General features: G+C 37.7%; 1 protein-coding gene across 2 annotated transcripts in view; it reads left to right on the top strand.

Moving 5' to 3' along the window:
* The first annotated feature begins 2,537 nt into the window (after window positions 1–2,537).
* KLB (klotho beta) overlaps window positions 2,538–16,481 on the top strand; it is a 36,834-nt gene continuing 22,890 nt past the window's right edge. The window contains exon 1 of one of the 2 annotated variants that reach the window (XM_035714497.2): window positions 2,538–3,471. In XM_035714497.2, the coding sequence (XP_035570390.1) occupies window positions 2,647–3,471 (825 nt within the window). In that variant the 5' untranslated portion in view covers window positions 2,538–2,646. The remainder of the gene's footprint in view (window positions 3,472–16,481) is intronic. The other variant, XM_025436914.3, reaches the window with a different exon arrangement.

The raw sequence follows: 16,481 nt of genomic DNA, 5'->3' as shown, positions 1-16,481 counted from the left end.
GAGAGAGAGACATTCTTGAAGTCTGGTGGAGGAGATAAACAATTCTCGGATTATGTGGTAAATGCAGTGATAGAAGTATACATACTATAAAATAGGCACTATAATTCAACTTTAGTGACTACTAGGCCCCAGATATTCCATAGAGACCAAACAGTAATGTCCCCTGTTTTTGGGATCCCTGGGTGGCGCAGCGGTTTGGCGCCTGCCTTTGGCCCAGGGCGCGATCCTGGAGACCCAGGATCGAATCCCACGTCAGGCTCCCGGTGCATGGAGCCTGCTTCTCCCTCTGCCTGTGTCTCTGCCTCTCTCTCTCTCTCTTTCTGTGTGACTATCATAAATAAATAAAAAAAATTTTTAAAAATGTCCCCTGTTTTTAAAGAGAGACCAAGAGAGAAATTTAAGTCAAAAAGGAGTTATAAATTTATAGTGTGATGAGTGTCATAACAGAGAAAGTATGGGCTGCCATGGAAACATGGAACAAGGAGATATATCTATATCAAATCGAACTGTCTTATTTCCTCTCTGGCTGCCTGAGGACTAATCACAGTCATGAGCAACATGGTTATTGTCCAGACCAGGAAGTTCATGACCAACTGACTACTTCACCCAAGGAATACAACAGTCCCTAAGACAAAAATTCAGGAAAAACTAACCCAAATGTACAAGACTGCACCAGATGTCATCTTTGGATTTGGATCCAGAGCCTATTTTGGTGATGGGAAGACAACTGGCTTTAGCATGATTTATGATTTCTTGGATTACACCTCCAAAAAATGAACCCAGATATAGACTTGTAGGACACGGCCTGTATGAGAAGAAACAGACATTCTGCAAGAACAGAATGAAATCAGGGGGATTGCAAAGGCCAATGTTGGTGCTGGCAAAAGTGAACTGGAGATCAGACACAGAAGGAGTAAAGATTCTATAATGACTTTATCCACAGTGATTGTGTGGATTTTTCACAAGAGGATTAATAACACTATAAATTTTTGAAATTTGAATAAATAAGTAATTCAAAACAAACTAGGAAATTGGAAAGTCTTGCTAGAGGAGGTACTGCAGTTTTGAAGAACACATAGACATGGGCTAGACAAAGAGGGGGACACATCCTATGCAGAGAGCACACATATCAAGACACAGGATGTGAGCCCTCCACATGTGTCCAACTTATTAAAAATTGTTTGTTATGGCTGAAGGGAAGTGTATGACATGTTAAGCAAAGAGAAATGAAGTTCAAAATGTGGGCAGGAGCCAGAATATAGCATCTTTTGTGCTAAATCTTAGCGTCACTTTCTGAAGAATCTTTCCTTTTCACATAGAAATAAGAATAATGTTTATTGAGCACTTATTATATGTCAGGGTCTCTTCTAAGTGCTTTAAGAGTATTAAGTCACTTAATTCTCACAATTAACCATGCAGTAGATACTAGTATTGCACCTTTTCTTACATCACAGGAAACACTGGGGTGCAGAAAGGTTAAATAACTTATCCCCAGTCACACAGCTGTATTTCAACTCAGGCAGTCTGATTCTAGAGGCCAAACTCTTAACCACTCTGCCTTTCATTATTATGGGATACTTCAAATATTTAAAAGATTAAATTTTTAGAAAGTTATTTAGAGCCTCTAGATTATGTAGAGTATTCTCTTTCTACTTATTCCAGAATCATGTTGTTTCAGTTGTGCTTTTTTCTTCATATCTAAAGGTAATCTATGCCTTCACTATTTTTCTTTTCAGGGTTTTTTTTTCTTTGCTTTTCTTTTGGGTAATTATTGCCTATTTATTCGTCAAGTGAACATTTACAATAATTTTGTTGAACTAAAATTTGGGATTAGAGGATTGAGGTCAAAGGTGCATTTAAATTTATAAATTAAATTTGTCCACTCCGAAAGTGTTATATATTTCTGCATTCACTTCTTTCAAGTTTATTGATACACTTCTATAATTTTCTTAACATAGGTAGCATTTGACAAGGTTATTCTTAAACATGTAATTTCTGTGGTAGTATAATATCTTTTTTTTTTAAGGTTTTATTTCTTTATTTGACAGAGAGAGCACAAGCAGGGGGAGAGGCAGAGGGAGAACGAGAAGCAAACTCCCCACTGAGCAGGGAGCCCATCGTGGGGCTGGATCCCAGGACCCTGGGAAGGCAGATGCTCAACCGGCTGAGCCACCCAGGTGCCCTGGAAGTGTAACATCTTATTGTGTTTTCTAATTCTGTATTATCGACATAGAAGAATGCTATTTCTTTGTAATGCTTCTCCTGAAACGTGAAAGAATAATATTACCACGCAAAAACTATAAAAATAGGAGGAGTATACACTTTATTCAGTAATGTTCGAAACATTTAGGAAAGATCTGGGTCAATATGAAAGACTTACAAAGAGAATATGGCATTTTTACTGATTGTTTATCTGTGTTTTAGTCACACGTTCAAACTACTGTCAGTGGTGCATTTTCATATCACTTTCCCCATAGTAAGAGAGAAGGAAACGTGTTGGTGAGCGTAGTAGAGCCACCTCCCTCAAATTACGTTGCTCTCCATGACCCATCCTAAGTCTCACAGTTCAAGCTAATCATTGACAGAGCTTTACAATCACAAGCTTTTACTGAAGCGTTGATAAGACAGGCGAGCAGTTAGTGGCAAATGAAGCCAGGCTGTGCGGCTGGATCTCCAGGGAATGAATGGATTTTCCTCAGCACCGATGAAAGCAACACACACTATAGGAAAACAATGTGCAACCACGGGCTACAGAGATCTGTCATCCTGTCAGCATTTATTCTCCTAGGAGCTGTTCCTGGATTCTCTGGAGACGGAAGAGCTATATGGTCTAAAAATCCTCATTTTAGTCCGGTAAATGAAAGTCAGCTGTTTCTCTATGACACTTTTCCTAAAAACTTTTTTTGGGGCGTTGGGACTGGAGCATTTCAAGTGGAAGGGAATTGGAAGACAGATGGAAAAGGACCCTCTATATGGGATCATTTCATCCACACACACCTTAAAAATGTCAACAGCATGAATAGTTCCAGTGACAGTTACATTTTTCTGGAAAAAGACCTATCAGCCCTGGATTTTATCGGAGTTTCTTTTTATCAATTTTCAATTTCCTGGCCAAGGCTTTTCCCCGATGGAATAGCAGCAGTTGCCAACGCAAAAGGTCTCCAGTACTACAATTCTCTTCTCGATGCTCTAGTACTTAGGAACATTGAACCTATAGTTACTTTATACCATTGGGATTTGCCTTTGGCACTACAAGAAAAATATGGGGGGTGGAAAAATGAAACCATAACGGATATCTTCAATGACTATGCCACCTACTGTTTCCAGACGTTCGGGGATCGTGTCAAATACTGGATTACAATTCACAATCCATATCTAGTTGCTTGGCATGGGTATGGGACAGGTATGCACGCGCCTGGAGAGAAGGGAAACTTAGCAGCTGTCTACACTGTGGGACACAACCTAATCAAGGTACTGTACAGCTGGCTTCGGGTTATAGCTTCAGAATGAAAGAAACACTAAGAAATGTATCTTCTATTTAAATAATTCTTTTTATTGACACCAACTCAACTAATTGGGATCTAACTCACAAGTTCTAGCCTCAAATTCACATTTAAGCTTGTGTTGTATTTATCTAAGCTCTGAATAATGTATTAAGCCACTTATTTTCCTTAAATGTGCTTTTAAAATTTTGCAACTCTTAAAATCTACAAGTATACATTAGAGTGTGAGAACATGAGTTTACTTTCATTCTGTGAAAAAACAGTACTTTACAAACCTAATTGCTGAAACCCTTTTCTGATAACATGCAACCATTTCAGAATTATTTTACGGCTGGCCATTCCAATCACTGTTTGTTGTCAGTATTGCTATTCTTGATGATACTCAGCAATAATAAGCTAAATACATGGTAACTAACTGATTCATATTAATACAGGAATTGAGATAAATGTACTTCACTGTTGGTTTTGTCTGTATTACATGGCAGAGAAGATGAGGTTAACTCTTCTAGGAGTTACAATTAAACTAAGAATATAAAAGCTGGGAAGAATATGCTCTACTCAGAATGTTTTATTTTATTTGTTTTTATTTATTTTTTTTTACTCAGGATGTTTTAAAAGCTAGAGTTAATGCTGGGAGGTTAAAATTACTAAAACAGTGGTGAAAATGTAAGCAAATAATGGCAAATATTGGCTCAATGCTTACTATGTGCCAAAGACTATATTAAGCATTCTGTGTATATTATCACATTTAATCCTCATGATAACTTTATGAACTAGGTCCTATTAGTATCCCCATGTTAAAGATAAGGAAACTGAAGCTTAGTGGAATTAAATAAAATTCATTTATAAATGACAACATAATTAAACACCAAATGTATTAAGAATGTTTTTAAAAGAGCAATCTTTCAGGGATTTTGAAAAGACTTCACCTCACTTCCAGGCTAATATCTAGAATCAGGTTTGACTTTTTGAGTCAAATAATTTCCTTGGGGAAAATAAATTACTCTGGACATCTGTTATGTTTTGAAAATGAAAACACTTTATTTGGGTTTCATAATGTGCTAGGAGGAGTAATTTGATTTTTTATAATCAAATAGGAAATGCACAGAAGTAGAAAAAATGTATAGGAACATAAAATTATTCCGTGTCTAAATTTGCACATAGAAAAATATCTGCCCATTCTTTTCTTTTTGAACTTTCTGGGCTACTATACATGTGTGTCATACTATGGTTTAGTCACATCTGCTTTTGCAGTAAACAGATTGCATTATGATTTCAAGGTCACTTACATATCTTTGATTAGGGCTGTCTATAGAAGAAATGATTAATGTGAGAGTGTACTGTGATTTGGCAAGGAGGACTTTAAAGGGGAGAAAACTTATAGCTATGAAGATTATATATATATATATGACAGAAAAATATTCCTTTTATCTAGTTCTTTAAATTATGAAAACTTATACATTTGTATATACTACATGCTAGTGTAGATTGAGAAACATCAGATTGTACCAGAGGCTATAGAGCAAAAAAGTTAAATTCCTCTCTCCCTCTCCACCCACCAATCCCAACCTCAAGGAAGCTACTGTTGATGGTTTCTGATACAGTTTTTTTAAAGTTAAATAGGCAAATACATGCACATGTAGGTTTAGTGAGCCTTATAAAGAAAAATGTTCTGAATTGTTGAAAAGTTTTCAGTTACCTGGAAAAAGGTTAACAATTGGAATTTTCATGAACACTATGTTTTGGGGGTTAATTTAAAACCTTCAAAACTGGCTATCTGATTTTAAAAAACACACAGGAAAAGTGGTAACTAGCAAATAGACATTGCTTTCAAACTTAACATATAAAATGCCGTATTTTCAAATGTTTTTCATTTTCCCCTCATTCGAGATGAATTCTGCCTTTAACACAAAATTAGCGCTCTCTGATGGTGAAATAAATTTTATTGTTCTAAATTAAGGGATTACATTTTTTGATTATTGCATTTTCCAAATAATTTCTATCTCTTTAAAATTTCTAAATCACTAACCTAATTAAGGAGTGGAAGGAGTCTCTTGAAATCAGTCAGAAAGTGAAATATGCTTCATAACCCAGTGACATATAGCTCCAGAGAGAAATCTTGCAATGGTTTGGTAGCCCGGCATGACCTCCTCTTGCCCATTTGTTCCTTCTCTCTTCTTCCTTTAACATGGAAAAGATACATTTGACATTTTATGTTGCAATCAGGTATTTTTTTTCCTTATTCTGCCCCCTGTGGCCCAGAAACAGCATTCTTGGGGATTGGTTTTTAGTCCAAGTTAACACATTTTACTGAGTTAAAAAAACAGGCTAACATACAAGTAAATTCACTTTATTTCCCCCTCCTCTGACATTGAAAAGATTTCATAGTGGCTGTTGGGGTCTCTCTAGTTCTGGGACAACCTTGAAAAAACTCCATTTCAGTATGCAGAGTCCTGGTTTGGAGGAAACCTGAAAGGCCTAGCCAGTTCTGAGATGGATCTGGAACTTAAATTTCAACTTTATTGCAGATTCAGTGATTACCGTGAGTCTAAGACTCAGGTGTAAAAAAAAAAAAAAAAAAACCCTGCCATAATCACACCTACTAATGGATGCTCACTCTGAATTTTGAACAGTATTTGGAACAGAAAGAGAGAGTACATTTTTTGACTTCCCCATCTCTAAGCATGGTAATCATGGCTTTAAATATTATCTGTAATTTTGACAATTATTATCCCTGTTTTATCACAGAGTGATTATTTCTAACATGCATCATGTTCCTGCCTTGCATAAAATCCATGAAGTGACTCTCCAAAGCTTTTTGGGACTTAAGTCCTGATTTTTCATCAAGAAACTCAACCCACAACCCTGGCCTCCATTTCAGCCTCCTTCCTGGCCACACTCTCCCATGTCCATCACTAATGCCAACCCCTTGTACTCCATATTCCACTATGATGCACTACTAGCAGTATCTTGGTTTTACCTCACTATTTCTCCCCATTCAGTCTTTGCCAGTGTTCTATCCAGTGAGGTTGCCCTTTGTACTCCTTACTTCACTCATCTAATGTCCTTCCAGACTTAGTTTAGGCAGTCACCACCTCTAAGTTATCCTTGACCTGTTAGGTTAGTGTCCACCCTAAAGACTCCCACAGTGAGTTGTGCTTGCTTCTACCTTAGCACTCATACCATCTGGTACTCTTCTGTCTCCCCAAGTAGCCTCAGAGCTCCCTGAAAGGAAAGACTGTTCTTTGTGTTTGTGTTTCTAGCACCCAGCACACAATATTAGGTACATGCTAGGTAGAAATGTTGGTTGAGTGGGTGGTTCAGGATTTCTATCTTAAACCTTGTAATCTAAAAACCAATCTCAAGTTTGAAATTCACATTTTGTTGCACTATGGCTGATTCTTGAAATATTGCCTATGTTAATCCACTGGTATATTAGTCAGGACTTCTTGGTTGTGAGTGACAGAAACCTAATTCAAGTTGGCTTAAGCAAAAATGAACAATTTCCTGGCTCAGGAACCAAATCACAGGGATGAATGGACCCAGTAATGAGGACACTGCCAGAAGCTCTTTATCTCGATCTCTAGGGTCCTTTTCTTCTTGGGGGGTTGGCATGATTCTCTCTTTTGTAGAGGAAATATTTCTTTCAGATTCAGCTTTTAAAACCCCAGAGACAATGGGGGGTGGGGAGGGGGCACCTGGGTGGCTCAGTTGGTTAAGCGGTTAAGTGTCTGCCTTCGGCTCAGGTCATGATCCCAGGGTCCTGGGGTTAATCCTCCGCTTCTCTCTCTGCTCATCCCCCTGCTCATGCTATCAGGTGCACTCTCTCATAAATTAATTAATTAATTAATTTCCAGAGACAGATTCCAGCCTATGTGGCCGACTGCTCTAAAGCCCCAAGGTTTCACATTAGTAAAGGCAGTTAAGATATCTGTTTTCTTTCTATTTTTATGGCCATAAATAGGCATAATAATTTAAGTCCCCCTCCGCTTAAAAGGGAACGTCTGAGAGCCTCTGAGTAAGCATGCACAGAGGTTAGGGAAGATGAGTTTGCTCATATGACTGGTAAGTCATTCAGTTTATTGCTCCACAGAATAGCTTCCATGATAGTTTTGACTTCACCACTTCAAATTTGTGTCTTTCATAGACGTGTACTGTTTACAGAGTACCAGGATTTCTCAACCTCAGTACTATTGACATTTGGGACCAAATAATTCTTTTTTGGTGGGGTGTCCTATGCGTTGTAGAACGTTGAACGGTGTCCCTGGACTCAACCCACTAGATGACAGCAACACCCTGGTCTCCAGGGTTGTGACACCAAAATTGTCTCCAGACTTTGCCAAATGTCCCCAGCAAGTGGGAGGTACATACAACTCCTCTCCTTTCCCTCTCCTGAAAACCACTGAAAACCTTACTAGACAACTGGCTGAAGACATGATGCATAAAGATCAAGGACGTTGAAATATAATTAGTATTAGGGACATAAAATTGCCTTGATTTTTAAAAATTGCCTCAAGATTTTCACCAGAAGGGATCCCTGGGTGGCTCAGCGGTTTAGCGCCTGCTTTCGGCCCAGGGCCTGATCCTGGAGATCCAGGATCGAATCCCACATCGGGCTCCCTGCATGGAGCCTGCTTCTCCCTCTGCCTGTGTCTCTGCCTCTCTCTCTCTCTCTCTCTCTCTCTCTCTGTGTCTCATGAATAAATAAATAAAACCTATAAAAAAAAAAGATTTTCACCAGAAGTGTAAGTTGCCTATATAAACTCTAAATTAATTTATGTCTAGTTTGGCTTTCACACATTGAGAATAGAGACTGCCTCTACCCCTCTGCCTTATTTGTGAAATACTTGCAAGAGCTGCCCTAAATCATTTCTCTGATATAGTTATTTGCGATCAAAAAACTAACCCTACATTTTGAAAGCTTGTACTTTTTAAAAAGCAAAATTCAAGGATTCAAACAAATATAAGCAATTTTTATCCCTCTTTGATGCTACAACATTGTGTTTCACAAAATTTGTTTTGTTTTATTGTGCATCACTTCATGTTGGCTTTCTTTATTTTTTACTTTTTTTATTTATGATAGTCATACAGAGAGAGAGAGAGAGAGAGGCAGAGACACAGACAGGGAGAAGCAGGCTCCATGCACTGGGAGCCCGAGGTGGGACTCGATCCCGGGTCTCCAGGATCACGACCCGGGCCAAAGGCAGGCGCTAAACCGCTAGGCCACCCAGGGATTCCTATGTTGGCTTTTTATGCTGGGGTCTTTGTCTGGTTTTTTTTTTTGGTGGTGGGGGGGGGTTGTTGTTGTTTGCATATCCAAGTGCCACACGTATCCTATTATTTGCTAAAATGTTTTTCTTTAAAATATTTATCTTGAGGGATACCTGGGTGGCTCAACGGTTTAGCACCTGCCTTCAGCTCAGGGCATGATCCTGGAGACCCAGCATCGAGTCCCACTCAGCTCCCTGCATGGAGCCTGCTTCCCCCTCTGTCTATGTCTCTGCCTCTCTCTTTCTGAGTCTCTCATGAATAAATAAATAAAATCCTAAAAAGAATAAAATATTTATTTTGAAAGGAAATTTTAATTCTACAATACATGTGACTAGTATTTTCAAATACCCTTAAAATAAACATGTAACATGTAAACCATAAAATTTCATCTTTGCTTCACCTAATGTCATGTCCCATACAAAAAGAGGTAGGTCTATCGGACTTGAAAATAACACTGTAATACAGTTTCTCCTAAAACCAAAGACAAAAAACAACAAAAATAAATAAATAAATAAATAAATAAATAAATAAATAAATAAATACAATGTGCCATCTTAAAAGGTATCAAAAAATGTTTTTTCTTATGTAATTAAAATAAATTTAATACTGTAAGACTATTAAATGGAATAATGTCCATATTGATGTATATATATATGATCATCTTAAATATTCATAATTTGTTTTTTGAATGTTTTCAATTTATTTAAAACAAACATTTTAATACAATTTTTAACAAAATAGGGCATCTGGGTGGCTCAGTCAGTTGAGCATCTGCCTTCAGCTCAGGTTATGATCCCAGGGTCCTAGGATAGAGCCTCGCATCAGGCTCCCTGCTCAATGAGGAGTCTGCTTCTCTCTCTCCCTCTGGCCCTCCCCCTGCTCATGCTCTCTCTCTCTCTCTGTGTCAAATAAATAAATACAATCTTTAAAAAAAACAATTTAAAAATAGGCTTATGTAAAATAAAATATATGTCAACACTTTTTTGTATATCACACAAATGATGAAATTATTTTTTAAATTCCTTAGGGGTTCACGAGATTGCTTAATACTGTGAAACAGGCTTTCAGGACAAGAAATGTTGGGAAACTCTGCTCGAGGTCGATACTTCACCAACTTGTTCCTGAGCCTGGGATAAGATTTGATTTATTCCCTATTTTTCTACCTCTTTGAAGAATGTTGTCTTACCATTTCTAGGCATCGTTCCCTCAGAGAAGTTCATGCAAGGCTGGGTAGGTATTAAGTATTCAATAAATAATTCAATTGATTATTTTCTATTTAAGGAAGCTCTACCTTGTTCTAGAAAGGATTTAAAACTACAATGGAATAAAATTGGATTTCAGACATATACACGCACACACATACACACACTCATCACAGACTCTGGCATAAACACACAGGCTTTTCAAAACATGCAAATTACCAATACATATGCCTGTTTCTATCAAAAATTTTACATCCAAAGCCCATCTTGAAACAAGCTGCAGAATATTGATGACACTTAAAGCTGAGTGATGTGCTCATGCGAGTTCACTATATTATTCTTTTTATTTTTATATGTTACATAAACTTCCACAATTAAAAGTGAAAAATAGGAGTGCCAGTGGCTCAGTTGTTAAGCGTCTGCCTTGGGCTCAGGTCATGATCCCTGGATCCTGGGATTGAGCCCAGTGAGAGGCTCCTTGCTCAGTGGGGAGTCTGCTTCTCCCTCTGTCTCTGCCCCTGCTTGTGCTCTCTCCCTCTCTCCTAGATAAATAAATACTTTTTTTAAGTAAAAAATAAAATAAGTAAAGGATTATTTTATATTTTAGAAGAAAACAATTGTCTTTATGTAGTATACCTCTTAAAAGCACTATTAGAAGTCTTAACCAAAATTCAGTGTTAAAACTCAAAACACAGCTATAATGTGAAAAAGTCACCATTCACATGATTAATAGCCAAACCTTCTTTGCCAACAGGATGCTGCAACTGCTTTATTGAACAAGAGGACTGCAGTGTTTCACAGGCACATTTAAGTAGATTAAATGTCATTTTTAAACCTTTACTGCCCAAACCTCCACCAATAACTTGAAGACTAAGTGTCATATTTTGAAATGGAAATAGCTTTCAGGAGCCTTCTTTAGCTTGTCTTGGTCAGACAGAAACAAAGTCTCCAATGATCATCTGAAATTATTTTTTTTTCCATGAGAAAAATAAAGGAATGTTTAAAAACTCCCTCGTTAAAGTTGGGTTCTAAGGCAACAACATACCAAAATTAATTTTTGCTAAATCTGTGATTTAAAAACTAGCCCAAGCTTTTGTGCCAAAGGACAGAAAAAAAAGAAGGTTAAAAAGAAAAAAAAGCCTTATTACTTGCTACCTTTTACCACTTTCCTCTCCCACACAAAACAAACAAAAAAAGGACACAGAAAGGAGGAGATGGGGAGAAAGGACAGAGATTAGTCTTAATTTTTACAGTAAAGTGGAAGATTGAGGCAATTATTGCAGATAACCTTTTGACATTCTATCATACTACTCTTACTAATTATTACTATAAGAAGAATATTGCATAACCACCGTAGTGTCCAAAACTGTACTAGGTACTTTTCATGTATTATCTCATTTAATTTGCACATCAACTCTGCCAGGTAGGGTACTCTCAGAGCCAACTTGCATTGATGATGCTGAAGCTCAGAGAAATTCCCCTGAGGTTATGCAGCTGTATGTGGGTTTTTTTTGACTCCACAATGATTGTCAGAGCCAAAATTCTAATTTTATCCAACCGAATCCAAGCTAACAAGGTTTAACAACATGAATCAGCCACCTAGCTTCAGTGAAAAGGAGCAATTTACAGTCTTAAAACCCATGGCATCCGCTTGCGATGATGCTGACTCACAGATATTTAACTTCACTCTGCCTATTTAAAGACCAGAACCATCCATCGACATGTTTTATTTGTCCACAAAATCTATGAACAATTTATCCCTGACTCATACATTAATCATGAGGTTTTCCATGTGTCCCCATGATTTTAATGTTTTATTCGCTCAAAACTTTAGTGTCCTGTTAAAGTGATGTTAGATCATGTGTGTGCCCTTGGCAAAACCATCTGAAGTTTAAATAAATGTTAACACAATTATTCATTGAATTAGCCAATCCATAACACCTATATTATAATCCCAACTCATCTCCCTTAGGATCTAAGACACAAAATATAGGAAATAATGATTCAACAAGTTAAGACTAGTGTTCTTACAGACATTTCTAATCAAATTTGAATAAAAAGATAAAAACTACTTGTTGATAAGAATTGCCAAATACATTTCTATAACCAAAATACCATTGTTAGATATAAATTCTGTTAAAAAAAAAAACAACCCAATTTGTGGAAGACAATTGGTATTCTAAAACCTTCAAGAGAGCAATATTTACTTTTTCTAATCGTTGAGTAGAAAAAGTTATACTTCAGTGAATGATTAACAAGAGTTTAAATAAATGTAATTATAAATGTTCAGAGAATAACATTGTGATCATATTTAAACAGCTTGATTTGAAACAGACTCTCTCATAGAAAATACGGCCCAGCTGGAGATTGGAAAATACTATAAGCAGTGAAGCAGTGCTAGATATGATGCAAGAAATGAACTGAGGAAACCTTTACATTAGCTTACAGTGTAAACTAAGTCATTTAATTGTATATCAAATTATTGTATATAAAAAATCTTATTGAGAAAACTCAAAACTCATTTAGTCTATATTCAAAGAAGAGGGAGTCATTAAACCATTGAACATGAAGGATTGTGTTGCTGAAAATTAGTAGGAAGGCTGAGAAAAGACCCGAACCTTCTAACTTACTAACCAGGAAAGAGTGAATCAGAGAAGTAATTAAAATGGCTGTTGGCTGATCTACCTGAAAATGTTGGAAGTGACTCTTGAGAATGGAGAAAACCAGATCTTTTAGTATTGGGGGCAGTATATTGATTGGTTGGTTCTTCATAGTGTCATATCTTGGCCAGAATTATGTGACTGAGTCTTTAAAAAGAGACCTAGTGTTTACTGTTATCAGTTCTTTTGTGTTAATCACGTATGTATCGTACGTCTTCTGCCCCTACCTTTGATTATCAACATATTATTGTGGAGTAAGAAGTCATTCTTTAATATATAGTGAAATCTAGAATAACTGAACTTTTTCTTTCAGTTTCTGTTTTTTCCTTTGAGATTTTTGGAACTTTGGAGAAACTGAAGAGTAACTACATACAACAATTAAATCCACTGACAGAAACCATTTGTTTCAACCAATTCTCCTGACTTTCGTAAATTACAAAAATAGTGCATTTTTACTGCAAAACATTCAAACAATATAGAAAGACATAAAGTAAAAAATGAACAGTCTCCTTTTTCCTTACTCCCTGACCCCGTACACTGGAAGTAACAACTGCTAGCAGCTTATTCAATGTCCAAATACTTTTCTATGTGTATATGAACACATACATATAGTCACTTTTCTTTACAAAATTTACATCATATTATGACATTACATTTTGATTATTGTCTCTGATTAATTGAAATGCAAAAGTATTCTGCTTCTATCTACATATATTTGTACTTCTCTTTCCTACTAGAGATTATAGTTCATCTGAAAGCAGGAGTTATCTTATTAACTTTTTTCCTCAATGCCTACCAAAGTGCCTTGTGTTTATTAAATAAGTATTTGTAGACTTGAATTTAAGCAATTAATCAATGAGAATGAATGAAGAGAGCAGAACCTCATAATAGCTGTGGGTGGAAGGAAAGAGATAAAATGATTCGTTGAAACTTGCTTTTGCTGATGTGTGTAATTCCTATAGGGGAAAAAGAAATTAAACAGAAGGTAAAAAAACAAAAAACAAAAAACAAAACAAAACAAAACAAAAAACAAAAACAGAAGGTAATGCTGATGAATTCTCAGTTTGACTGGGTACTAATATGGTGCCCCAGCTGGTGAGTCTGGATGAAGGCATAATCAAAGCCACCACTCCCGGCTACCCTCTTTCTCTTGAGTATTGCTGGGACCCAAAAACTGTCACATGGCTTTCACAATGTCCTGGTGCCTTGTCTGTAACATACCCCTTACATTGTCTCTGCCTGTTCAGTCACCTTTGAGTCTAAGGCATAAAAGTATGTTTCTTTTTTTTTTTTTTTTTAAGATTTTATTGGGGATCCCTGGATGGCTCGGCGGTTTAGCGCCTGCCTTTGGCCCAGGGCGCGATCCTGGAGTCTCGGGATCGAGTCCCACGTCGGGCTCCCGGCATGGAGCCTGCTTCTCCCTTCTGTGTCTCTGCCTCTCTCTTTCTCTCTCTGTATATCATAAATAAATAAATAAATCTTAAAAAAAAAAGATTTTATTTATTTATTCATGAGAGACACAGAGAAAGGGGCAGAGACACAGGCAGAGGGAGAAGCAGGCTCCATGCAGGAGCCGGACGTGGGACTCGATCCCGGGTCTCCAAGATCAGGCCCTGGGCCAAAGGCGGTGCTAAACCACTGAGCCACCTGGACTGCCTAAAAGTATGTTTCAAAGCCATATAAATGAATGTGTGTAATGTCCTGGAAATGACAGTGACTGAGAAAGCAGAAAGACTTACTCTTCTTTTTATACAATTTTTTTAAAGATCTTATTTATTTGAGAGAGGGAGAGTATGAGAGAGAGAGAGAGATCACAAGCAGCAGGGAGGGGTAGATGGAGAAGTAGACTTCTTGCTGATCAGGGACCCCCAATGCGGGGCTCAATCCCAGGACCCTGGGATCATGACCTGAGCTGAAGGCAGATGCTTAACCCACTGAACCACCCAGGCTCCCCTGAAAGATTTAGTTCTAATTCTGGTTTTTCCACTGAGACTTTGAGCAAGTCACTTATTTCTTGGGCTTCAGCATCTCATCTATAAATAGGAGATTTTTGAAGAATGGATCAAGTGGCCTCTAAGGTCCATCTTCTACCCCTAGTTATCATCAGTCAAGAGCACAGGACCTAGAGCAATACAGCATGGGCTTGACTTAGTTTGTGAAACTAGGCAAGTGAATAACTTAGCCTTCTACCCCTTCATCTCCTCTGCTCTAGAGTGGGAATGCTAATAGCACCTATCTTAATTCTCCAAAATGGGATTAAATGAGGTAATACACGGGAAGCACTTAGAAGAGTGCTCAGCACATGTGGCACTAGATATGTGTTAGTTCTTATTACTATTTATATTACTAATTTTCCATGGTTCTGTAATTTGATCAGTGTTCTAATTGATCATGAAAGTCACTCATTTTTAAGATCATTTAATTGATTTGTTTGAAAATTGTGCTGTGAAGGGACACCTGGAAGGTTTAGTCAGTTGAACAGCCAACTTCATTTTGGCTCAGGTCATGATCTTGGGCTCCTGGGATGAAGCCCTGATTCAGAGAAGTCTCCTTAAGATTCTCTCCCTTTCTCTTTGCCCCTTCCCCCAGTCATGTGTGCTCTCTCTCAAATAAATAAATAAATAAATAAATAAATTCTCTAAAAAAGAAAGAGAGAATGAGAAAGAAAATTGTGCTGTGCTGAATGCTATACAACGACAGCCTCCTTCCCTTTTTGGTCTAACATTCACAATGGTGTAAAGATCTCAATCCTCAATCAAGATGGTCAAGCATGGGCAGCCCGGGTGGCCCAGTGGTTTAGCGCTGCCTTCAGCCCAGGGCCTGATTCTGGAGACCCAGAATCAAGTCCCATGTCAGGATCCCTGCATGGAGCCTGCTTCTCCCTCTGTCTGTATCTCTCTGTCTCTCTCTCTCTGCCTCTCATGAATAAATAAATAAATAAAATCTTAAAAAAAAAAAAAAAAAAGATGGTCAAGCATGTGGAAGTGGCCCCTAAGGATTCATGGATTCATTTAGCCTCTGACACCAGTAAGGACAATATCTAATGCCAATTTTGCTGGTTCTAGGAAAGGGGCCCAGGGAATTACACACAAGTGTTCTCTGCTGTGCTAAGCACTTGGACAACTACATGGCTTTCTGAAAACCCCAAATTTCCTGGCAAGTCCTCCTTGACCTTTCTAGGTGATCTAGAATTTCAGACATACATGGATATTTTCTCCTCAGCATTTGAGAATAGGCAACTATCTATCACTAATTCTATCACTGGTTAGTTTTTTTTTTATCAATTATAATCAAGTACAGCAGAAATTTATTTAAAATATAATTTTAGGGTAACTTGGATGGCTCATTCAGTTAAGCATCTGCTTTTGGCTCAGGTCATGATCTTGGGATCCTGGGATTGAGCCCTGCATCAGGCTCCCTGCTCAGTGGGGAGCCTGCTTCTCACTCTCCCTCTGTCCCTCATCCCCACTCGTGCTATCTCTCTCTCTCTCTCTCTCTCTCTCTGCTCTCTCTCAAATAAATAAGTAAAATCTTTAAAGAAAATAAAATAAAACATAATTTTAAAATAGTATGTTGTGGTTCATGTCAAATGGTCCCCAACTGCTTCAAAATTTAGGACTGATGGACATAAAGAAACCAGGATGGTTTAGTAAAGTGATCTGAGAGGCCTGGGTTCAGATGCTACCCTTACCAGTGCTCAGCCTCTGTGAACTTCAATTTCTTCTCTAAAATGGAAAAAATAGCTCTGCAGGGGCTGTGCTATCAACAACGTATGTGAGATGACAGCTAACTAGCTGATCCATAGTGGGCATTCATTCAGCAAGTACTCTGTGACAGGCTCTTCA

Source organism: Canis lupus, chromosome 3, assembly GCF_003254725.2.
Source record: "Canis lupus dingo isolate Sandy chromosome 3, ASM325472v2, whole genome shotgun sequence".
NCBI lineage: Eukaryota > Metazoa > Chordata > Mammalia > Carnivora > Canidae > Canis > Canis lupus.
Note: the sequence above shows the minus strand (reverse complement) of the source record. Positions and strands in the feature narration are given on the sequence as shown.